Here is a 25,203-nt window from a genome sequence, read left to right on the forward strand (position 1 = left end):
CCCTCGGCGCGGCGGGGGGCTCGGCCCGGCCGCCCCGCCAGCTCACACCCCACCCCCCTCGCAGCCGCCCCGGCCAACGGGCTTATTTTGGGCTGTAAGCACCACGGAGCTATAAATAACCGGGGAGGGGGGCTGCGCATTCCCGGCCGCGGGAGAGCCCCGGGCCCGGCCGAGGTTCGCGCCCCGTCCCAGGTCCCCGCCGCAGGGAGCCCCGCGCCCCGCACGGCGCACTCACCCCCGGCGCGGCTCCCGGCTGCAGAGCGCTGCTGGCAGCGGCTGCTTCATGCTCCGCGAGCGGGGCGGCTTTATAACCTGCCGCCGTCAGCTCCTCGGCCGCTTTATGGCACACGCGGAGCAATCGCCTAATAATAGTGCTGTGACAGTTAGCTGACGGAGCGGAGAGGAATCCGGCCCGTGCCAGAACCCAGGGCGCGTTCAGCCTAAAGCAGCGCCTTGCTCTGGAAACTTCACTAAGCACAAGCAGAAGCGTGGTTTTATTACATCTGAATGCATTCCTTTCCCCCCTTGTTTCCTACCTTTCCAATTGCACGGGCCTCAGTGCAGGAGAACTTTCTCCTTCCTCACTCCCTTGTATTTTGTCTGCCAGACTGGAGCCAAGGGGCAGCCAGAACCACAGACACGGGGATGATAACCACACGCCCTCAGCCTTTGCCAATCTGAGCAACAGATATCAACACTAAAACACAAAATGTATTTCGAAGGACAGCGCAGAACTTTCCCCCAGTGCTATGCTCAGAATAGTAGTACTGCCCAAGTCAGGGCACACGCATTCAGCTAGGGGCAGGCATTCAGTCAACAGCTTTCAGCCGACATACATACACTCAAATTTGCTCATATCAAACCATGTACGCACTGCTGTTCTGCAGCAGTGAGGATCGTACACCTTCCTTAACTTCTGTGTTTCATTACCTGCCTCCCAGGGAAGCCTTAGTTCACAGCCAGAGCTCACTGGAGTGGTACTGTTTGGACATAAACCCAGGAAAAAAAGAAGAAAAAAAAAACCCACAGCTCCTAAAACCAAGAAAAGAGATAACTTAACAGAAATAGAAGAATGCAATTAAACCATACTGATTAGGCAGAGATCTCAGCAGCAGATCAGCCGCTGCCTTTGTCACACCTTTGAAACGTACTGTGTCTGCAGCCACAACCCTCGGGCAGGGTTGTCTTCCTTGATTAAGGTGTCCAATTGAGTCACTTGTTTGACTTCCAGGGCTGGAAACTCCACTCTTCAGCTTTCGGCGCATCGCTGGCCAGTGTGTTGAAAATTTATCACTGCCGTGGACTAGTTAATAGAAGCAGAATGAAACAGGTCTACAAAATCAATTTAAACTGGACAGCTGATCCCACTCCATTCCTTTTTCTCATGTATTTAATACTGTAATATTTTTGCTGGATTCTAAGAAGCAAATTTAAATGTCAAGATGGCTAACAGGTATTAAAACTGCTTCCATATTAAATATTTTTACATTAGATGTCAAGAATTGTGCAAACTCAAGTTTTAGACAGTTATCCAAACAAGTAATGTCACAGTATTATTTTATTTAGTAACACAACTGCAGTTCATTTCGGCAATAGGAAGTTCACAGATATGCTTACTCAAGCACTTGATTTGACACATTTAGTTTGATAGAAACCAAAGGACTACAAAAGTGAAGTATAATAACCATTAAGAACGCATTAAAAGTGAGATGATTATTACAACCAAACTGCAAATGATATAAATTCTTGATTCTTATATGATCCTTACACATTCAACATTTCCGAGCTGTAGTTATGACAGAAGTGGATGGCTTTTAAATTTAGCTTGCCCTTATGAGCACAGAAAGTAGCATTCAAAACTATTTAAAAAGAGGTTATGAACTAAATTCTTACTTCAATTATGAATTCAATAAAGCCACATCATCTCATCACTGCTTTGGCGCAGCTCTGGCACTTGAGTTTTCAAAGGTGGCAGACTTGGTATTCTTCAGCTACATGGCAATTATCAACAGATATTCCTTATGTCCCTTTGAGCTCAGCTGTATAAACCTCAGCAAGAAGGCAGCTCCCTCCCGCTTAAATTCATAGCTCTGCTTTCGGAGTTAGGAAGGGCAGAATATGCAAATACTTTTGGGGAAAAGGTCTAAAAGGTTCCGAAGATATCTGCTCTCACACATTTCTCTGTTCCTCTCTTTTTCCCCCTCCCTCCCTTCTTCTCTCTTTCCTCCCCTATTTCTTTCTTCCTTGATTTCTTTTATTCAGAAAGTTCACATAAAGAGAAGCCAAAATCTGAAAGAAATATCTGTTGTTGATACCTCTCTGCAAGCAGACGCTGTAATTCTTATTCTGGATAGGAAATATCAGCCTCATTTCTGACCCGATTCTATGGACTTCTGAGGGCTCTGTGATGTCATGGAAGCATTCCTGACCTGAAGGGATACATTGGTTTGAACCAAAAATATCAGGTAATTAACCATTTTCTAAATGTTTTGGGATAACACACCGTTTAAAAAAAATTCTTTCATTTCTGACAGAAGACCACAGATCTAAATCCTTTGGAAAGAACCTCATATCAACACTGCTGAATAACATTTGGGTTGTACTTCTCTTCAGGAGCATTTTATAAATACAAAAGTTGGTCACTTAGATAGGTATTTACTTCTGTAAAAATGTGCATTTCTGCTTTTCTGCGATGAATGCTAAGGTATCATTTTCTCAACATTTTATTGGACGAGACACACCACAGCTTCCTGTGACACACGAAGTGCCCAGGTGGTATATTTGCTGTGGAATATGCCATTTACCCCCTACTGATTCTGAGTCCAGTTTGACACCTTATAGTTCAATATAATTTCATTCACAGACTGCAGAAAGCTGCCAACATACAGGTATTTTTGAGCACTATGATGAGAGGAGATAAGTATGCCTAAGCTAAATGAGAAGGGTGACAAAAACTTCACATTCTGGTATTGCAGACATTATCCACTGAGAAAAAAAGTACAGCAGAGTGCCAAGTTCAGCAACTTGAATGGTGGAAACAGGGCAACAGCAGCATTTGGAACTTCTGTTTTATTACACATAGAATTATACTTTTTTTTTTTTTAATAAACTATAATCAGTTGGCATTTCACACAAGTCAAATGACACTTTTTCATAGTCTTTATCAAATGAACACAACAAAATGTTGGCGTCAGTAAAACCTATGGACTGACACTGGTCCTCATCTTCAAGTACCATCAGTTTGGGCTATGTGTGCAACAGCAGTTGAAATGTTTCTAATCCAAGTTTGTTTCAGTATGCTACATTACAACAACATGCTCCTGAATATCTGAATGTTTAGAATTAGTGTGTAATTAGTCTTATTAATTACTTAACACAGGCTGGATTCTTGTAGGCTGGCTTTGTGTGGCCAAGAACACATCAATGTAGTTTAAAAGCTAACCAGGAAACATTGTTTCAGTTTATAGGAATTCAAGACTCCAGATCATTATTAGCTCTAGCACAGTCAAAATGTTGCTGCACATTTTCTCATGCCTCATTACTGGGTTGCCTCCTATCTACAGTTAAGTTTTCCATATTCTGAGCCACCACACTCCTGCATGTGCACATTTATGGTCAAAATCACCAAATTTCATCCTAAATAGATAATCGACCTCCTACAAGGAAGGCAGGAAGACGTAAATGCTTTTAATTATAAAAAACTGCCCTTGATTCTGTTTCATGATTAAAAAATTCTCATGATTTAAAAATATATTTTGAAATATTACATAAGAACTAAGAATTATATCCATCTCCACCATTTAACGTCTTTACAGCTTTAACAAAGAAAAAAAAATGGTGAAACTAGCATAGTTGTTTGGATATAAATAACTGGTCTCACGCAAACACCTTCATGATTATTAGATATCGCACAAAAAATAAAGCAAAAAATGCATACTGGAAGTCATTACTGCCCAAATGGTGCCTGCATCACTCTTGTTATACTGTAGTACAAAATGACTGCTTACACCCACACGAACGTAACTTCAGGGCAGTGGCAACATGTTCAGTTTTGTGACTGTGATTACTTTATTGCACGTGTCACATGAATCAGAGACTGCATATACCCCCACTGAGATACCTCCTTGGTCTAGACACATAATGACTTTGAGACTCCATAGTGAACATTTTGCACTATAAGCCTTTACATGAAACAACTCCATCAGTTCCACTTAAATTATCTGTGGCAAAAGTACAGTATTTCATAAATAAACTTTACCAAAATATTACAGAAAAAAAAGCTTTGGGATACATTAAATATAAATATGATGTCAGCTGAGCTGTGAATTTAATTTAGATATATACAATAATATGCTCACCAGTTCTTTTCGTAGATGGGTGTCCTCCCTGAGTCCTTTTCCTTACTTAGCAACATGGTACATTTTCAGATGTTTGCTCATTAACAGCAATGAAAGCTTTGGGGTTAGAAAGGTGGGAAGGAGTATGTCAAAGTGCACTCCATATCTCATGGATTTTAAGCTTACTGTACCTTTGCTTCTAAGAGCCCACTGGTCATGACTTGCCCATGACCACTTACACAAGCACTGGCATGTCTCAGTGAATCTGCTCCAAGATAGGCCATTAAAAGTTCAGTGCGTCGGATTAATAATTGCATAAGGTCTTCAGCCAAACTCTCCATAGTTGAGTATCGCACCTTTTCGAAGTCAAAGATGTCTTTGAGGAAGAAAAGCACTTGATCCTAGTGGGCAAAAAAAGGAAAAAACTTGTATTTACTTACAAGAAGGAAAAAAGAAAAAGCATGCAATGTTACCTATTTCTTGTACACATTTCACAAAACCATCCATTTACGTATTCTTTCAGTGCAGAGATATAAGTGCACTAAAATACACTTCGCAGAACAGTTCTAGGCCTAAAAACCTTTGTCAGTACTAAAGTAAATATTTTCACGATTTATTACCGTTAGCTTTAATTTTAGGAAAATGCAAACGCGTGCCTATAAGCAAGATCTTCATTTCCTTTCTCTGTAGGGTTTTTATTTAAGTTAAGATAAGCGGTAGTTAAGAAAAAGGTGCAAACCTTGAAGAAGCAGCATAAGTCATAAAGAGAATTTCTAGGACCCAAAAAACCCCATGCCAAAACAGGGCTGATATGTTCACATACAGCATAGAAATGAGCAAAAAATCCATCAGGTACCTGGGGATGTAAAAGTTGGAGACAAAAGTTACACAGTGCATTTAATATAAAACCCTATTATATAAAATCGTGTCATTAAAAAGGCCCAAAAAACCAGCTACTGCAGAGTTGTGGCAACCTGAACGCCTTTACATTATAGGTAACTCTACCAAGCAACTCTTGTTTTAGAGAAGTGGCGGTGTTGGTTTGTTTGTTTGTTTTAAACTTCACTGGTATTTTGTATTATTAGGCATAAGGCCAAAAAGTTCATGACCAACCTACTGTGATCTCCCACATGACAGATCGGATACGTTTATTCAGTTACTCCTGTTTGAGATCCTGTACTGCATACAGCTGAATCTTGTAAAAAGTAAGAAAACTGCATTTGAAGCTGTCAGGAAATTAAAATATCTTCTTTAAATACCATTCTAAAAATTAACTTCTGCTATTGGAAGTTAGGAATAAAGTACAGATCTAAATACTGGTTCCAGTTATCCCATTCTCCATAACGTTAAAAGCTTTGCTAATAATAGGCTCTTCCCCTGAAGACACTCAAATACAACAGTTTAATTGTTTCCTGATTTTTTTTTTTTTTTAGGTCCTTTTTGTCCAGGCACACAGTTTTGAATCACTAGAGTAGGGCTTCCTCAGCTGTGGTATGCAAAATCACTTCCCATGGCTATGGATGTCCAGCAGCAAAGCTCAACTCTGCTTATGAACTGGGTATTAGAGATGGGGGCATTTGCCTTCCAGGTCTTATAAAAGCCCCTAGAAGCAAACAAAGTGGAGCTGCTGGCACAGAGGAGTACTGCTTCACAGTCTGCAGAGTTTCTTCCATGAAAGCCAGGATGCCAAAGGGCACTGAGGGAGGCTGCAGCTGAGCTCCTGCAGTCCTTGAGGGCAGTGCAGCTATATGTAGGTAAAGAAACGGGACGGAGTTATAGTTAGCTGTGGAGATGGTGCAGAGACATGGGGTTGAGAATGTCCCTAATCAGCAACCCTGGTCTACAAAAATTGAAGTACATGTGTGGACCCAGAAATTGGCGGTCCTGCTGTCACACTACGTTTTTGACCTAAATTGGCTTGAGAATTTTTCAGGGAAGACTTTTTGCTAAAAAATTTGTAGTAGGGCCCCAGGAGCTAAACTTCTTCAAGTGGTAGACTTGTTTAAACTAATATGTCTACAGGATTAAGGGTTGACCTCTAATTAATTTGTCCGAAGCTACAAGGCAGAACTTTATATTCTTTAGAGTAACTTTGGTATATATAACTTGCAAAGCAACTTACCTTCATTTGCTGTCTTTTCTGCTTCAGTACTGACCAACAGCTTGAAGCCACAGCCTAAATGACAAAAAAAAAAAAAAAGCCGAAACCATTAGCAATTATAAAAATTTTCATCTAAAAAGTATTGATGTGCAGAATGTTATAATTTCTATACAGTTTTCTAGTTTCAATCTTGTGATAACACAAAGTTTTCAACTAAAAAATATCAGCTGACATAAACAACTGGTTTTATATAATGTTCCTATTTGTTGTTTTGGAATCTTTGTTACACTTTCCTTAGATTAATTCAAATGTGATTTGACACTCTTGACTGGTTTTTACAGTTGAACAGTTAGCAACATCTACTCAATTTATCTGAGGACCAGTCTGTTATATACCAGAGAGTGTGCTCAGACATCAGTAACTATTTTAGATACTAAACAGCATGTGAACACATTGTAATGTCCTTTTTACTTGTAGCAAAAACATTCCTGCAATAGCTTCAGATTCAGCCAAGTAGTTTTGTCCAAATATGGGTCTGTATAATACAATATACACATATCAGAATTCATCTTTTCCCACCCCTCATAGCTTCTAACAGAATTCTATCCTCATCTGATTCTCCACTAGTACTTGAAGATAATTTACTATTCTCAAAAAAAAGAAAGAAAAAAGAAAAAAAGAAAATGGTACTGTATTCATTTACTTGTACCTGGAACTGTTTGTGTCTTACTGTTAGCTCTCTGTTATATGTACCAAAATCTGGATCTAATATCTAAGATGGGGCTAACAGAAAATTCCCCTGTAAAATTTTACTTCCTCAGAGCAAACTTATTTTTGCAGGATAGGCTAAAGCATTCTCTGCAGAGTATTCAGTCATCCTATATGTTTTTGGCAGAGTGGTAGCTTTTAAGTTATGATTAAAAAAAGAAGCGATAATACAATATTTTTGCTGAAGATACTTCAGGTGTATATTCAGTATATGTATATTGTAGAGGAAGCTGAATTAGACTTTACACTGAAGGAGGGTGTAGAGTCTTTATTTCAAAATTAAATGCTTTTATCAGGATGATATACATGGTTTTCATTATGGAGTTGATGAATTTATTCTCATTCTTGCATTCTGCTCGAATGATATAAAGCATTGATCACCAGAAGAATGATTTCAGCATATCCAGAATTTTATATCAGAATGCTCACACCAATGTTATATTCATCATAGCATCTACTTATTGTAATGTACTACAACATCATCATGATTATGAAAATAACAAATACTTACCGTTTCTTTAAAAGAGGAATTTAGCCAGCGGTTGTTTACTACATTCTGTATAGATATTGGTGGATTTTCCAAATCTTCAAATGAATCCATCAGTATGAAGTCCAGAACAACATCATAAAAATTCAAGTTTTTCACCTATATTAAATCAGAACATGGTCTAAGTAACTTAGTTTCTCATTCAGCAGTGGAATTCAACATGCATCACATTCTAACTCCATTTTAACACGCAGATGTAAAGAGTAGCAGAAAAAAATTGAAATGCTTTCTGGTACTAACATATAGTGGTGGATGCCATTTCTTTAAGTCAGGAATATTAGGCATGACAGAGTTGAGTTTCCCACAATTCTGAACTATAAACAATTATTTTTGGCTGCTACAGTTGGCATAATTGAGGGTAAAAACACTTCAGAGAGTCACACTCACTCCTCTAGCAGCAAGTTCCATTTCAGTCTTATCCCAGTGATCTGTTTGTTCCAAGAAATATATCATTTCATCAAAGACATCTTCAAATTTCTTTGGATTCTGCAAAGTAAAAGCAATGAATGTCAAGCAAACCTAACACAGGAGATGGTTTATTTACATTATAAGTGAATTATGGGAGAAGTTACTTTAGCAGTGAAACATCAGTTAAAAAAGGCTTTTACCTTTCGTGCTCTCACAATTAGGGCAGATAAAATTTTTCTTCCACTTTCAGCAAGAAATATTCTGTTTGCTGTTTCTGAAAGAATTATCTAGAAAAGGTTTTAGAAAATATAGACATATTCACTCACAGAGTATAGCAAGTGACTTTTAATTTTTTTGATCAAATTAAATAGTTTTCTTTATTTTAACCACTAACATAGTAGGCAAGTTCCCAAGAGATCTTTGGTGCAAAGATTCCAAATTTTGTTAATCACAAGATTGGGATGCCTCATTTTAGAATTACAGAAATTTAGAAATTATAGGAATAATTAAGAATATGGTTAATTATGGGATATATTATTAAAACATTTGCACAAGTACAGCATTGATAGTGGCATTTCAATGTCACATGTCTTCGGCTCAAGAAGACAGATCCCTTTGCTTTCTACTTACCTGAAAAGCTTGCCGAATACAATGAAGCTTAGCAAGGAAGTCGCTGTCTCCAAGACATTCAAACATTTCAGTCCTATGAAAAAAAATAAATTCAAAGACATCAAATAAAGAAGCTCAAGAAAATTCAACTAAAAGATACCTAGTATGAGAATCCTGTAATCTGCATAGAATATTTAACTTTATTTTTTCATTTTCTTGCAAATTATTACGTAGACAAATCAATACATTAATACCTTAACACTCGTGAATAAATTTTGCCTTCTTCTGCTAAGTGCATTGCTTCTTCGTACAGTGGACAATGGCAAAGGGAATCTAGGCCATAGGTATTACGAACTTCTCTGTGCTCTGTAAGCTGGGAAAAGAATAAGTAACATTCATTAAAGAACTTGCCAAAGTTTTTTCTGATCTTTTAAGAAACTTGTATCCTTTTCTGTACTAGCTTAAAAAAAAAAAAAAAAAAAAGAGGGGGCTACACTGAACTAGTAAACAAAAGCGGGGCACCGTACTATTAGTAGGGCTGTAATTTCATGCCTTTTAAAATTTGAGATCTATTGCTTTAGGTTTCAACTTTCAAAAGTTTAATTAATAAAAACTGCATCTGTTTTGATTTTCACTAGTTAAATCTAATGAATCTCAATGTGGCTCAAAGAAAACAAAGAAAGTTGTAAAGACACTGAAAATGCAGGAAAATTACATCATGAATATCTTCAGGAAGGTGGAAGTAAAAACTTCCTCCCACCGTTGTTTTTGTTTCCCTGGTCAACACATATGCTAGTCACAAAGTGTACTGCATGAAGCGCAAACTGCAGGTGTTGTACTACAGGCTCCCAGAAAGGTTTTCATTATTGGGTGTTTTCATTCTGTGCTTATTATACAGATTAACATGAACTCATAGACATTTTTTAGAGCAAGAAAACCCAAAGACAGACTAAGGAGTAGAAAGATGTAAATAATATAGACAACTCCTATTTACAGGACATCAAAAAATGGCTAGCTACAAATTCCACTGGATACTGAGTTTCATTGAATAGCATGAAATCTTTCCAGTCTGCTCAAATCAGTAGGCAGTGGTTCAAGGCACTTCAGATAAAGGCTCTTTAAAGACACAGTATTACAGGTAGTGGTAGGAGTGACTTTGGGCATGAATTCTTCCCTCCCTTTCTCCATATCTTTTATGAAGTTGTTAAAATACATAGTTCTTCACAGTGTGCTATGGAGAGCATGCTAGACTGCAAGACATGTTTTGAGATAAAGCAATAATCCATATGAAATTGGATGGACTAAATGAACATGTGAAGAATGACCAGGATGAGAATGATGAGTCCTGAGAAGATCAGATTAGCAATAATAGTCACAATTCTGAAGTCAGTCAGAAAACAGGAAGGCACATCTTGAATTTTTGTAATGAAAAAGGAAAGAAAAGTCATTAATAAATGCTATAGGAATATACATTACTGTATTTGCTAATGCCATTCCCTCCGGTATTCTCTATTTTAGGAAAGGAATAAAACTGCTGTTGGGAAACCAGGAAAAAGGCAATGCTACCTTTCAGTGACAGAGCACTTTTGGAGCATCTTCTGGATCTAAAATTCCGTCTTAGACAATTTGAAGGTTTCTGTGCCATTTATAAACAGGTTTAGACATACGGAAACTGGTATTCTTTCCCTGTTATCAGAGCCTGTTGCTTCCTGCACAACTTTGTTTTTAACAGATTTGAAGTGAAGAAGACAACTTTCATAAAATGTCCCTTTGCGGACAGGGAAAGCACAGCTAAGGATTTTCTCACAAGTCTTAAAAATTTCCTAAGCTCTGCGTTGAGCTAACATTTCCACAAACAAAGCAAAGTTTATCTCCTAATAGAACTACAAATTCAGTTGTAATCAACATATGAAAGTAAGACAGCATAAACACAAGTGTACCAACAATGGAGAGGCAGCAATGAAATTCACTGTCAGGGAGACAGGAAAAGAAGAAAAATGGAAAAGAAGCCAGGAAAGAGAGGGTGGAGACCTTTTTCTGGCACACTCACTGTTGTACACTTGCCAAAGGAGGCAGCTATTTTGATCACGCAGTAGGTGAGAGCACAAGAATATGAAAAGGATCCTTGCTCTCATAAATGCAAGCTGATGGCAGACGGTCTCAAATGAGGAAGAAAACACCGTTATTTATCACAGTAAGTGAACAGTATCAATAACTTCAGGCAAATAGTTATGCTTACCATCCCTTCTGCAGTGCTTCTGAGAGGCCTATATGTGTTTAGGAACAGAAGTCTGGATGGGTTTGGGGATGGCATCTTTATGAGGATTTGAGCACCTGTATATTGCAGGTGTCAGGACTGGCACAGTTTTCTATGAGAAGTGATCAAGTACGAGATCCTCAGAATCCTCTCGAGTCTCAGTCATAGCCAAGATGAAATTTTAGCATACCCTACTGCTACTGTAGTGTTCATCAAAAGGGGATGTGCTTTAATCCTTGCCAACTGTCCCAGTTTTGTACATTTCTTTTACTGAGAACTATCCTCCTGCGTTTTGTCCTAATATGATGCAGCACAATAACCTGCTACTTCCTAAGCAGTATACATATCAATTTGCAACAAAATATCTACCTGTGTTTTGTTTTAGGATTCTCCATGTCTTTGCTTGTATTCCTCCTGAGGGCAGTGAACTATATTTGACTTGTATCAGCACAGAAACAGGGAAATAGCTTCCAGTCTCTAAAACTAGAGCCACAGCAAATACTTAGTATTGCTACTGCGGACAGGATGCAATGCAGAAGGAAAATGAGTAACTGCCAATACAACCTGTGGCATGATGTGACCAGAAAAAACTCTACTACTATGTAATTTCCCAGAAGGTGAAATTACTGATGATTCCAGTAGGGCAAAAATGTACATGCATTTATTGCTGTCTATGAATTTCAGATAAACATTTCTATCGGCAAAGGCAGTTTGGGATGGTTACTAAAATTGTAACTGCAATCAGGGAATATAGGATGAAAGAACAAATGCCTATTTGCAAAAAAAAAAAATTGAAAGCTGAAAGAAACTCAGCCCCTTAACCTGAAACTTCTTTGCATCTGCAAGAACAATACGTGAGGAGTTGATAAGCAAGAAGAATCTACATAACACCATCGTGTCTAGAATAAAAAATCCAGTATATCAATTCTAATCAAGTTACTTCTAAGTGATCACTGTTCTCTACCACTAGCTGAAATAGACTGAGAAGTAGTAATTACCCCTTTAACTTTTACATCAGGGCAACATATTCCTAGGAGAAGATAGCTAGCACTGACTTTTACTATGCAACGATGCCTCAGTACGCTACTACTACAGAGCTAACCAGCTCTGTAGCTCAAGCTTAGAGGCCCGTATTTAATCCAGAAGTTTGGTGGTGTTCCAATTTGAACAGCATCAAACTTCAATCTGTTTCTGGTTTTGTTAATCTTCAGGATTCCTCCTAGCAGCTGAAAATCTATTAAAATTCCTCAGGAAAATTGGACAGAGGACATCAGAGAGCATGTTCTATTAGGAAAGGCTAGAACAGATGAAAAGGCAGAGAACATCATCATAACTTCCTTCTGATAACTAAGAGTTGACGGAAGAGGCTTGGAGGTATCAAAACATGGAGACTATTTTTAGGATAAGCGAAGACAAGAGAAAGGTCTAAGGCTGCTGCACATTCTAACTCAAACATTTCTTTAGCAAATACTGACACAATTCATCTACTGGATGATCATTCCCTGAAAGTGATGCATCCTATTTATTTTTATTTTTATTTATTTTATTTTTTTTAAGTAAAGCAACATAAATGAGTACACTGGATTGTTCTGATCTTCACATACCTGCAAAAATAATTGCAAAGCACACATATGCAATTTTCTCTCTTTTAACAAATGAGTTTAGTAGCTTATTTGTAGTGCATATATGATAGTAATATCTAGCACAGAATATACCTAGAGACCAATTGCTTTCCCTGTAATTTGGAGAAGAGTGCTATTCAAAATCACTTCAGCTCATGAGAGACTATAAAGTGAGATGTTCCTCACTCAACACTGTATATTAAATTCTTTCAAATACTCCAAGGGACCTGTAGCAGATTAGAGCTAACAGGCAATATCCTCTTATCCAAAGATTATTTCTTTATGTATCCTTTGCAGTCTTATCTGAGAAGATGAGAGGAAATCGGATGAAGTATACAACATACTAAAATAATAGCTATCAATTACTAATAATTTCTTATAAAAAGAAAGAAAAGACTCCAAAAAAGGCAAAGACTGCTTCATACATATTTATATTATCTAAGAAAATAGAAGAAGAAAATGGAAAAATGTAATTCATGGAAAGAGGATTTACTATAGCCTCCAACTGGTTACACCTCTCCAATCACAAAAATCTGAGATGCTTTTAAAAGCAACTACTTTTTTTGAAGGACTTACGAAAACATACTGCCAAGTAACCATGTTCCTTCCTCCTTCTTCCAACCCCCCTTCCTCCCTCAAAAAAGCCACCAAGAAATAGATAATAAGCAAACTGGTTCCAATTTCATTACCCCAGCTACTAGGAAGCTGGTTACAAGTAAGTAAGACAAGGCTTGTTTGTTTATTTTTCTTTCTCCATAAGACAACATGCTTTTCTTAAAATAATTTGAAAAAAATATTATTTTCACTGTTCAAATAGATCCATTAATCTTTCAAGAAGCAATCTTCAAGAGTCTTACCTCAGCTGTAGAAACAAAGGAGTCAGTCGATGCAATGCTTAATGTATCTCGAAGGCAAAAATCATCTGTGTTGTCCTTTACAGTAATGTCTGTATTTTTATCTTTAAAACAAATTAAAAAAGAAGAAAAAAGGTAAACGAAATTTTCTGAGAGCTTAACAGCTTCAAGTCTTTTAAGCATATTTTATGTACACTTTCATGTAGTACTTCTTTTGGAAGGCACAACATTGTATTACTATGAGAACATACACTTCTCTGACCTGCTAATATACACGCATGAGTGTATTTTTTCTGTCTTTAAAGTGGACTTAAGAACATCATCTGCGTAAATAGGCACAGAAAAAAGTTTCCCAGGGGTTTTGCTTTTTTCTTTGATAAACCTCCGAAGATCTTTCTTCCTAAATATACTACTTTGCTATATTGATCTAAATTCTCTGTTGAGGTTTTAACTTGGCTGCATTATGTAACAAAGGCTCAGTGTTTTAGTATCAGGAAGTATTTTTTTTTTTAAAGCTATTAATAAAAAAACAGGCTTCAGCTTCACTTGAATTTTGTTTCATTGTCTAGTTCTCATGCTATTTTCTACTTGAAGGTTTTCCAGCAGAGGCAGAGAAGTTTTTAATCTTCACTGTATCCCCTTCTTCCTCTTTTCCACTGCAACAACACATCCAGCAGCACTTCCTATAGCACTAGAACTCTTGTTGCTTTGAAAATAACTGATGTTTTATGCTTAAAATCACCTGCAATACAGTCTCTGTCAGTTTTCCTTTATTTTATTCCCAGATGTCAACTGCAGCACATATTGCTAGCACACATGGCTTTGTTTTCTATATAGAAACACTTTCACAGAAGGATTAAATTCATGAGCCAGTAAGTCAGACTTTGGCTTGATGTGCCCCATGCTGCATTCTCAGTAGAGCACAGGCATTTATTTTGGGTTACTTTACCTTCAGACATTACACATGTGTTGCTAAAAGTCTGTTTTATTTCCAGCAGTCAGCGGCAACCAGCTACCCAATGTCATCCAGATCTGTTGCTATGGCAATACTTTATAAAAAATGCTATTACATAGCAAGTGGCGTCATGCCAACTTAGTGGAATGGTTTACTCATCAATTGAAGTGCTACAATCCACATATCTTAACTATTATTTCAGTGGTTGTTATGGTTTTATTTGCTATGGACTTGGAATGACAGGTCAAAAAGTGTACATAACAATAAGTATCTGTCTTTGAGACTATTCACCAAGGGGAAAAATTGTTACAAGTCTGGGTGAAGACTTTACTACACACTGCTGCACTGCACTGAGTTAGGCAGACTCCAACTTGTAATCACAACTTCACTAACTTTCATTTGAATATCTTTGATTTTTAAATCCTTCTTAACAGATTAGTCTCTCTTCTAATCTCTTAAAACAGGAAAAGTATGGCAGCATCCGAATTGGTTGAGAGTCAACTGTATGCTGGAATCTGAAGAGCTGGAATAGAAAACCAAACTGTGGTCCATAAGGCATTTGCCTGCTGTCTGGTAAGAGCAGATTGGTAAAATGATGCTTCCTCCTCATTTCTACCCATAACTTGCATTAATATTCCCCTCTGATAACATTAAATGCTTTTCTAATACCTTTTTCACATTAGCAGTTGCTGAAATTGCAATAATACCGTTAAACACAGGGCTGCACAGGGGTGTATTAGCCTGGCCATGGATTTTTCCACTGAGCCTCTCATTTTGGCCAAGACGTTCTCCACAATAAATTTGCAATTAAAACAAGAGTTTATACATCTCATAATTAGAAAAACACTCTAGCACCTGGTTCAAGTGTAATCCAAAGAAATACTGTTTTTTTTCTGGTATTTCCAGTCTATAAGCAACGTGCAACACTTACTTCATGAGAAGTAAACAGCTCTATTCATAAGTAGCAAAATATATTACAAACTCATATGAGAGTAATGCATGTGTTATACTATTTACGATGTTACCAATGGCTTTAATCAAGATGTTAAGATAAGGACCCAGGCTCTCATGTACACGAAGAGCAGCTGTCAAGCAGTCTCACGTGTCAACCCAGTCTCAATCCCATGAAGTCTCTGCCGCCCTCATAGGGAAGACCTAAGTCCCAGCTACATTTAAGTTGGTAGTTTCATACCAACTTTACACAGTACAATGGCCAGAAATGTAATGCACATCATGTTAGAAGAATGGAAGAAAATACCCTACTATGCCAGTGAGGGATTAGATTCCCGATCAAATGTGTTTTTTGTCAGTCACAGAAGATGACCAAATACATATTTAACTCCCAGCTGATTCGTTACCCTAACCATAAGGATGCAGTAATGGGGAAATGGGATGAGTAAAAAGAAAAAATAACAAGAATTATTCTAAAATTTTTACTCTAGTGAACATTGTTAATTAACTTCTTAACTAAGGCTGTATAGCTGACTGTGGTAGCTGTTTGGTTTTTTTTTGTTGTTGTTTAAAATCAGAATATAAATCATTTATATTTGCTGAAGGAGTCATAATTCCAATCTTCCTAATATGGGTCAAAAACTTTCACCTAGCCAAAATCTTTTTAAATATTTGCTGAATATGGATAATTTTCCCTCCCACACATGTACAAAAAATCCTTCTGTTACAAAATGGCACAAAATTTGCACGCTATGACAAAATATTTATTCTTAAAGGGTTGCAAATGAAATAATACTTTGACAAGTGGTATGCCCGTATAAACATAAGTTTAACAAAAAAAAAAAAAAAAAAAAAAACCAAAAAACCAAACAGTCCTGGTCAGCTACTGCTGGCAACAACAGCCCCAGTACTCTAACCCTTAGCCTTGCAGGTGCCTATCAAAACCCACACTGTGCAGAAAACACACTATTGTGAAAACAATAGGGTGAAAATTCAGTTGCAGCTGGAGTACGGGAGTACATACCATGCAAGTACCAGGAGAACATTCTTAGACACAAGAACATGAAAAAATAGACAGCAGCACAATGAGAATCCTGGAATGAACAGCTGCAGGAGGAACCCACCCACTCGTGGCTGCATCTGCTGGTACAGTCATCCCAAGTTCTTATGTAGACTAATACCTTAAAGAAAGGAATACTAGTGACTGTGTGAGCTTCAAATATACTTTACTTATTTGAGAAACCAGGGAGTTATTTAGGGTTCATTTATATTTGTAAAGAGGATGAAGTGGAATTTCAGATGTGATACCAACAACAGTAACTGCCATAAAGACTCTAAGCTGTAGTGCTTTAAAATACCTAACTGCCTCTAAAGTTAGATTAAGGGGATTCCAAAAAGCTAAGAATATGGAGTATGGCTAAAACATGTGAAATTAACTCCAGCTTTATAAGATTATGCAAACAAAGATAATGATAATGATAAAAAGTAATGTAAAAAAAAAGATATAAAAATCCTCAAACCAAAAAGCCACCATCACAAAACAAATGAACAAGAATAAAAAAACTCACACAAAAAAGCAATCACCTCATACCTATAGGGTACTATTCTGGGATATTTCTTTGTTTGGTCTCTGGTAGGTTCCCAAGCTATGACAGACCAAAAAATTAAACACCTCAACTCTCAAAACAGCATTTGAGCTTAGAGATGGAATTGCACAGAAATCAACTTTTTAGCATTCTTTTGTGAAGAGTTCACCTACAAATAACGTCTTAAATTCTGGAAAATGTATGTATGTTATCTTCTCTATTACCTATTGTTATCTATTAAAAACAGTGCAAGTTTTCAAGTGAGCTTTGCACTTGTATGCAGCAGCTAAAAAAGGAAAGCACTTATCTGCTGACAAAGAATTCCCTGAGAGTTAAGGAATCTAGTTGTGAATACCACCGGTAAAGCCATGGCTTCCTACTGTCCCCAGCCACTCGCTTCAGCAGAACGTGATGGGTGGGGAAAGCAGGATGGGGAAGGAAAACCCCCTCTACAAAATAATTACAGCCAGCTCTCAGGATAGACTCTGGAAAGGAGAAAATTTCGCAGAGAAATTCACCTATGAAAAGTCAGGCTACGCCAAAAGTAACATGTTCCCCCTGTTCCGCCAGGCTACCACAGACAGCTACTGTGTTTTGCACTAGTCAGATCCCTTGGGTGCGTGGCCTCATGCCTAAACAAAGGAATTACAATAATCAAGTTGAGAGAGAACAGCAGCATGAATTACACATAACTCAATTTCAAAGGAATGTGTCGCTGTCTTCTAGCTGGGTCACACGCAGCAGTGTTTTGTCAGCACTGTTGTTGAAGCATCCAGAAGCAGCTTTATTTACATTTATAAATAGTCATAATACTGACAGTGTTGACTGAATATTCTTTAAAAAGTCATCAGTCCTACCAAGCAGTTACTAATGTACTACATGAAGTCTTCCAGGATGCACCTAGAAAGCAGTGGATTTTCTTGTCATTTTAAAAACATGACATGAAGTAATCTCTACCTTCAGATGGCACTTTCTGATGACTGTCATATAGCAGCAGTTAAAGTTCGGCCAAGGACAGAGTAGGGTGACCGCAGACCACTCTTAACTTAACATCTATCATTAGGTTACTCATTTACATTCACCAGTAACACAAATATCTGCATTCAAGAAGATGCTTATAGCTGGGGGCATCTCACTTTACTGTATATAAACTAAGCTGCTATTGCCTAAAACATATGCCCAGGAGCAGTCACCGTCCCTGGAGGTGTTCAAGAGATGTGGAGATACGGCAGTGAGGGACAGAGTGAGCGGGCATGGCGGGGCTGGGTTGATGGTTGGACTAGATGTCCTTAGTGGTCTCTTCCAACCTTAATGATTCTAGAACTCCATTAATTAGATCAGGGTTTTCTGAAAACATCTAACCAACTCTTGTACTCTACCAGTATGCCAGCATGCATCAGCAAAACATTTCTCAATGTTTTTTTTGTCAGGACTGCTCTGATGCAGACCCAAGCATGCTAAGCAAGAGCTAATTAGAGATCCATTTAAAAGAAAAAAAAATATCACACTGCAGTGTTGATGGCTGCCCAGTCTGACTGCTGGTTTGTGCCCTCGCTTCCAGCAGGCCCTGTGGTGAACATACAACTTCTGCCTGCCAGTGCCCGACAAGGAGCTCAGCCACCAGAGCAGTGGTTCAATAGAAGGGAACAACTTGGCCACAGGACAGCACTGAGTACTGAGCATTCACAATTTCAACTTCCTCCTGGTACTGACAGATCTGCACAGACTTTTAAAGGGAATCTTTGGTCAAGCTAACTAGTTTTCTGATTGTACCCACCTTAACAAATGCCTCAGTAGTTTTCAAGCAGACAACTGTCTGGAAAAAGATGCAACTTGCCTAAAATAACCTTGTAATCTTTAAGAGATTTTCCACATACTTCAGAAAGAAAGAAAAGCAATTTCCAGAATGTTTGAAATAATTTGGTTATTTTCAGACCTTTGTGAAACTGACTTTGCCCATAAAGTTCTATTATCTGCTGACCATCACATGCTTACTGATGTATAAAACAGAGCAAATTGGCTGCCGCTTGTACATTCTAAAACAGTAAAATCAAGCACCTTGAATGCTCTCATCTTGCAAAGGAAAACACAGCACAAAATGCCTGTCCGTAAGTAATCATTTCAGTCTAAGTGAACATCAAGTATAACTACGACAAGAATGTTATTAAGGTTTATTCCCTGTCTATTAGACACCACTACATTAACGTGGGTCTGATATTCTGAATTGCTGGTAAATGAAATTATTCTTTCAAAATTTAGATTTGTTAAACAAGCCTTCCACAAATTTGGTAACTGAATTGGAATATTTTCTGATAGTTATTTTATTTTTTTTTTGAAAGGTCAGAAATTAATCAAATTTCTTGTTGTAAAGAATGTGACCTGTGAACACCTCCTGAATCATTGTGGCATGCTTTCTTTTAAAACCAAGATCTCAAAATAGAAAGCCTTCAGCATTAGAAGCTCTTCAAGTCTCAAAGAAGAGGCAAGATAAACACACTTGGTGCTAAATTGTTGAAATCTGGACTTTAAGAAAATATAGCAGACTCTAATGTGTACTTGATAACCTGAACTAATGCATCACATATGCTGGCAGCTCAGAAATCAGTTTAGTAAATACAAAATACATGTTTTACTACTGGCTTACTGCTCTGATTCTCTGCCTGATTGAATCTATGAGTCTGAAACAAATTTGAGATTTATATTCTGTATAAACTACATCTCACTGTTGTCTCCCTCCATAAAACTGTCTTATCATTTCTTTAAAAACGTAGACTTTGAAAATGCAAGACAAAGTTGTCACCACATCACCTTCGCAGGAGCACTCCACCCTCCTGTAGTTCAGAAAGCATAACATCTATTCTGGCCATAGCAAAGTCTAGTCTGAATTCACACGATGCTTATTTTAAAACGTGGGCTGTCCACTGGGGATTTATAGCACAGCACTGTGAAGATTGCCAGATGCCTTAGTCATCAGATTTGAACGTCACTGCCTTTTCTTAGCTCTTCACATCTTAAAAACAAGCACAACCTGCCACTATTTTTGCACATGCACTTTTTACTGACAATAGAATGGTCTGTTCAGTCACATACAGTGTGATAGCACATTCACTCACTGTGATGCAAAGCAGATTCAAAATGCAGTACCATATTAAAGGAGAAGGAAATGCAAGGTTAATTTTGAGGTTTATACATCTAGAATTAGTTCCTTTAATTTGTTTCCTACATCAGAGGTGCCCATAAGCAGGTTAGGTAGAAAAGCCTTCTCATCAGACTTGAAAGCAGCCTCAAATGTAAATGAACTTGTCCCTCTGGCCTCTGTCCTAACATACCTGGGTAAATCTAATAAAATTCTAAAAAAGAAAGATCACTACAAGTAAGATATTTGCACAAGTTCATTGCTAGTAGTACCTCTCGCTTCTTTCCTTGGCTGAAACTTTGAAACTTTCTGCTTTATGAAGTTCCTTGAAGAGTTTATAAATATCATTTCATATACTAGCATATGGACAGTGTAAGGGTTTGGGATCATCCAGCATGTTCTCTTTGAAGTGACATTTTAAACACAAGATTGCTGGAAAGATTTTTCTTTAGCCAGAGTATTACACTTCAGGGATATTTGCATTTCAAAGTAAGAGAGACAGACTGACAAAAGGAACCCACGTATTCATTTGTTCTTACATTGAAAGAAAAGCGTACTGTCTAGCAGTTGGTAATAAAAATATATTTTAAAAGTGCAGGACACTTTACTCCTGAAACATGATCACGTTAACATGCACGTGATCCAGCTTGCAGGTCTGAAGGCAGTGATAAGAAAGATAGGTAGGTATGTTTTTATCCCAGCAATAGGTATTAAGTTAGGAAAACAGAACCAACTATTGCTGACAGTCAGTGAAGTAAGCGTCAATAAAAAGAGGTAAATACATGTTTTTTTATTTGGACTAATAGTCAGATTCTGTATTCAAAAAGCAGGCTACTTCAGGGCAGAAGAATATTATAGTGTTACTCTAGTGAATCCATTCTGCAATGTGACTGGCTTCTGCAAACCCAGCTTCACACAGCATTCACTTTAGGAACCTAAATTAGCAAGATACATGCGTAACTTCAAACACTAAGATTTAAATAATATCTTAAGCATCCTACAGGCTAGGGCCTGTTTGCATTCCTCTTGCCCTGGAAAGAATTAGACAAGAACCCTTTAAAGTTAATACTGTATGAAAAGTTCTTCCTCTGAATAATACTGAGATTGTTAAATGCATTAGTAACAACACATTAATACTTGAATTATATTTAACCATCAGTGCACCCTAATCTATGACACTTGACACTGCTTAGGTAGCTACTCCAGCATATGTAGTCCGAGCTGCAACCTAGCCAATATATTAGTTATCCATCGTTAATCAAAAATAAAACCTAAACTACATCTGTTCATTGCGATCTGGAAATACTTACATGTTTGCCTTTAAACATTTGCAGGCATTTCTGCATGTAGAACAAGGACAGCTTTAAATAGCAGTAGAGAGAACAAAGCCTCGTGTGATCAGCATGTGCTCTTGCATCAGATACTCTTGAATCAGATACTCCACAGCACTTTGCTACAGACAGGATTATCAGGTAAGGGGGGACATTGTGTACAGACCAGACATACCGTCAAGTACGATTGATTTATTTCCTCTTTGCTATTTCAATCTCAAAACCACAGTTAGTTCTATAACTTTTTGTAGCTGAGTGCATAAGTATATGCATAAGAGTATGCATAAGAGAAAACTGATAGAAAACTAATGAACTTTACTTCCTCTGTTGTTGTTCACAGCACCTTTTGCTACAGCTTTCCAGAAAAATAGGTATACCCACACATACAGGTTCAACTTTGAAAAGAAGGAAAGCTGACACAAAAGTTTAAGAAAATTCTAAGATATAAAAATACCTTTCAGAAACTGAATGCTTACACAAGCTGCTTATGCCTTCCAGCCACAAAGTAAATGATTAAATAAAGGCACAAGCTATACCAACAGTAAATAGAAGTGCAATGCTGTAGCAACAATGTACAATAGTGCCAAATAACCAACATAGTAAGCAGCTGCTGTTGATGACTGTGCTGTGTGGATACACTTCAGCCATTTACACTGGGCCCATGGGTCAGAGTCTCTGACTTAACTGGCAGTGAGACTCAAACACAGCAGGCACACGGGTTAAGAAAAATAGTTCGCTCTTGCATGCGTGCACACAACGTTTTCATTCCAACCCCTTGAACATAAATTGCAGATAAAAGTTGATTTATTTTAGTATCAATTACCTATTGAATTGATAAAAGAGCTATAGCACTGAGAACTAAATTTGCTGATTTTGTATGATTCTGTCAATATTTGATCTTGATATTACGCATTTTTAAGATTAAGCTACCAAGCTAACATATCTGAAGTCTTCTTAAACACTGAACTATCACTCTGTCTGTATCTCTCTTGCCCCATTCCGGCTCTCCTTTCGTTTTCCCCAAGAATGTTTAAGAGAGGCTTGTCTGAAAATAGAGTTTAATGCAACAATAAATTACTTTTAGTTGAAGTTCTGAAGCAGGAATTAGGCCTATGGGCCAAAACATGTTCTTGATCATCAGTTTATATAACCTCACACTGCAATACTCCAGCCAGAAAAATAAACACTTCTCCCACCCCCACAGCTTGCCATTTCTCTGGTATGATTTTTCCTGCCTCTGGAACATTTATATTCAGAATGTACATAAACACACAGACTGTAAGTGTATATACATCCTCTTTAGTAAGAAAAAGAATTCGTAACTTCTTAACTTGTTAAGAATATATCAGAAGAAAAGCGGTATAAAAAAAGGAATAAAAATAATAATAAAAACAACCAACAATGTGACTTCCTGCCTTTGGAAGACTGTTTCCACTTACTCCGTATGTACCACTCTTGAAAAGTATTCAAAATGAAAGCAAGATTTATGAAATCCAGTCCTGATGTGTGGGGAAAAGGATCGCTTTCCCTTTCGCAAAGAGGAGGTAGATATGTGTGAAAAGGTGAAAAACAGAAACAAGCATTAAAATAAAACCAGAGAACCTACAGATTAAAAGTAAGCAGGAGAACGGCCAACAAATAAAATGTAAGAGGAACAGACAACAAATAAGGGCATTGCAGACAATGAGTTTTCAAAAAAAGATTAAGTATGAAATTGATGAACTACTGATTGTTGTTCACAGCTTTTCACAACAGCTGGTAACATAAATGAAAGGCAGCTTAATGTAAACTATTAGTAAGGGCTCCATTGTTATTTAACTACAGACAGCAGGTATGAATCCTGTAACAAACAACTGATAAAGAATATAATATAGAATTCTGATATATTGGGCATTGCCAGTGTGTCCAGAGGACAGAAGAATCACGCTCCACACCTTTACAAAGGAAGTGTAGTTTTCCTGAAATAATCAATTAGCTTGTGGAAAAGTGACTTAATTAATAGTTTGTACTAGAAAAGCTTTCAAAAACTCACCTACCAAAACTACTACAGCAGTTAAGTTCTTATAAGAGGGAAAGGCCTCTCAACGATCAACAGCAAATTAAAAATAAAATAATTTTTAAAAAAGGTGAGAAGCTATTGAACGATTCCCACAGAAATGATGGCTGAGATACATGGCAACATTTTCATTAAAATAAATTCACAGAATTAAAAAAAAAAAAATCAAAAAAGTGAAAGGATAACAAGGGACCAGAGTTGACTACCGAAGCAAGCTGTTTAAGATAGTTGAATTTAAGTTTGAACAAAATGAGATACAGAAGAAGCTTATTAAGTGTCTAATTTGTTTCACCACTTGATTAGCCATTTATTAACAGCAAATGAACACACAAGAACAACTTGAGCTACAGGAACCCAACAATAGAAACAGCTCATAAAAAAGATGTGCAGGAAAGTGATTGTTCTTGGGTCATCTAGTAGAAAACACAACCAGAATGCCAGAAGTTATCAGGAGATGAAAAGTATGTCACTGTAAGTCCTTATTTTGACTGTATCGTGTGAGCCCTATATAGTAAATTTTGGCCAACATATTCAGAAAGAGTATACATTGAAGCTTGGAAAGCTATACAGAAAGCTATCCAGTACAAACACAATTATACAATGGCTTTCACACAAGGAGAGATGTGAGGAACTACAGCTCAACTGAAATGAGAAGCAATAAATAACAGTCAGGAAGATTTTGTGTACGCACAAGAAGGTTGAAAAGAGAAGATGGAAAAGAGCATATCGAGAGATTTAACTATAAATACCAGGAAGAAAGATTTATTACATTTCATAGCAGCTGCCCTGTCCTTACTAGGTGGATTTTTTTTTTTCTCTCATTATTTTAAAAATGATAAAGGTGTGGTTAAGACACAGCTACATGACATTGTGAAAGCTGAAAGCATAAAATGATTCAAAGGGATGTTCAGAGGTCTGATCTGAAAACAGATGGTCAGAGGTAAACTTGGCTACAGCAGCCTCTAGCCATAGTCTGGAAGCCAAGAGTTCTGCTAAAGGAAGGCTCTTTTATATGCAGACTATTCTTAAACCCCTTTCAAAACTAATAACAACCACTATTAGAAACTAAATATTAGATTACATGTACCTATAATCTGACCTGTTCATCTGTTTTGACACTCTGCTTTGAATTTGAACACTCTCCTTACTGTTCAGCAGCAAGTACTTACTTTAAAAGCAATGCCACATAACGTTCCATGCTATGTGTTCCCATCAAGGAATATTTATACATTTATTTAATCATTTCAGCAGGTGTTGGGTTTTAACTCAAACTGCAGTGCTGGGCAGATAAAGAACTTAGCCCTGCCACAAACCAGCTTTCAATTTCCAGTACCCTTCTGTTTATATCATCATCTCATGTCTGTCTATGGAGCAATATCTAGACTAACCCTTGACAATTTGAGTAACAGTCAGTCATCACTTACTTGCATGGTTTGCTCTCCTTGCAAAATGAAAGGAAACAGCAAATAACACCTAACTAAATATTAAAAATATTTTGTTTCAGTGTTTGTAAGAGTATTTTAGACAGCCAATCTAATATTTGTTTTGAGGATTACTTCGATTACATTATGCTCTTCATTAATTACAAGCCGATTCGTAATTTCATAAGTTCTGAATGAAGATGAAAGGTTAGGAGCGATGAAGCACTGCCTGAATAACCAAAAGGAGACAGGAAGCTCGCGTTA

The 25,203-nt window shown here is 37.4% G+C and overlaps 2 protein-coding genes and 1 long non-coding RNA gene across 15 annotated transcripts in view; 1 reads left to right on the forward strand and 2 right to left on the reverse strand.

Annotated features, from left to right (window-relative positions):
• NEXN (nexilin F-actin binding protein) overlaps positions 1–2,440 on the reverse strand; it is a 27,309-nt gene extending 24,869 nt beyond the window's left edge. For 8 of the 13 annotated variants that reach the window (XM_021404221.1, XM_021404216.1, XM_021404215.1 and 5 more), the window contains exons 1-2: positions 2,316–2,440; positions 931–1,303 (exon numbers count right to left, since the gene is read on the reverse strand). The gene's annotated coding sequence lies outside the window, so the exon portion shown is untranslated. Of the gene's footprint in view, positions 1–235; positions 527–930; positions 1,304–2,315 lie in introns of those variants that run through there. The other 5 variants (XM_021404211.1, XM_021404219.1, XM_021404209.1 and 2 more) reach the window with 2 other exon arrangements.
• MIGA1 (mitoguardin 1) overlaps positions 1,541–25,203 on the reverse strand; it is a 36,551-nt gene continuing 12,888 nt past the window's right edge. Inside the window, exons 8-16 of the mRNA XM_021404223.1 lie at positions 13,507–13,607; positions 9,025–9,143; positions 8,792–8,864; positions 8,362–8,448; positions 8,141–8,239; positions 7,718–7,852; positions 6,460–6,513; positions 5,077–5,193; positions 1,541–4,738 (exon numbers count right to left, since the gene is read on the reverse strand). Of these exons, the coding sequence (XP_021259898.1) occupies positions 4,520–4,738; positions 5,077–5,193; positions 6,460–6,513; positions 7,718–7,852; positions 8,141–8,239; positions 8,362–8,448; positions 8,792–8,864; positions 9,025–9,143; positions 13,507–13,607 (1,004 nt within the window). The 3' untranslated portion in view covers positions 1,541–4,519. The remainder of the gene's footprint in view (positions 4,739–5,076; positions 5,194–6,459; positions 6,514–7,717; positions 7,853–8,140; positions 8,240–8,361; positions 8,449–8,791; positions 8,865–9,024; positions 9,144–13,506; positions 13,608–25,203) is intronic.
• LOC110402294 lies at positions 9,207–24,915 on the forward strand. Its single transcript, XR_002441035.1, has 3 exons — positions 9,207–10,964; positions 14,923–15,031; positions 21,466–24,915. It is a non-coding gene; the product is annotated as an uncharacterized LOC110402294 (long non-coding RNA).

This window comes from Numida meleagris, chromosome 7 (assembly GCF_002078875.1).
Source record: "Numida meleagris isolate 19003 breed g44 Domestic line chromosome 7, NumMel1.0, whole genome shotgun sequence".
NCBI lineage: Eukaryota > Metazoa > Chordata > Aves > Galliformes > Numididae > Numida > Numida meleagris.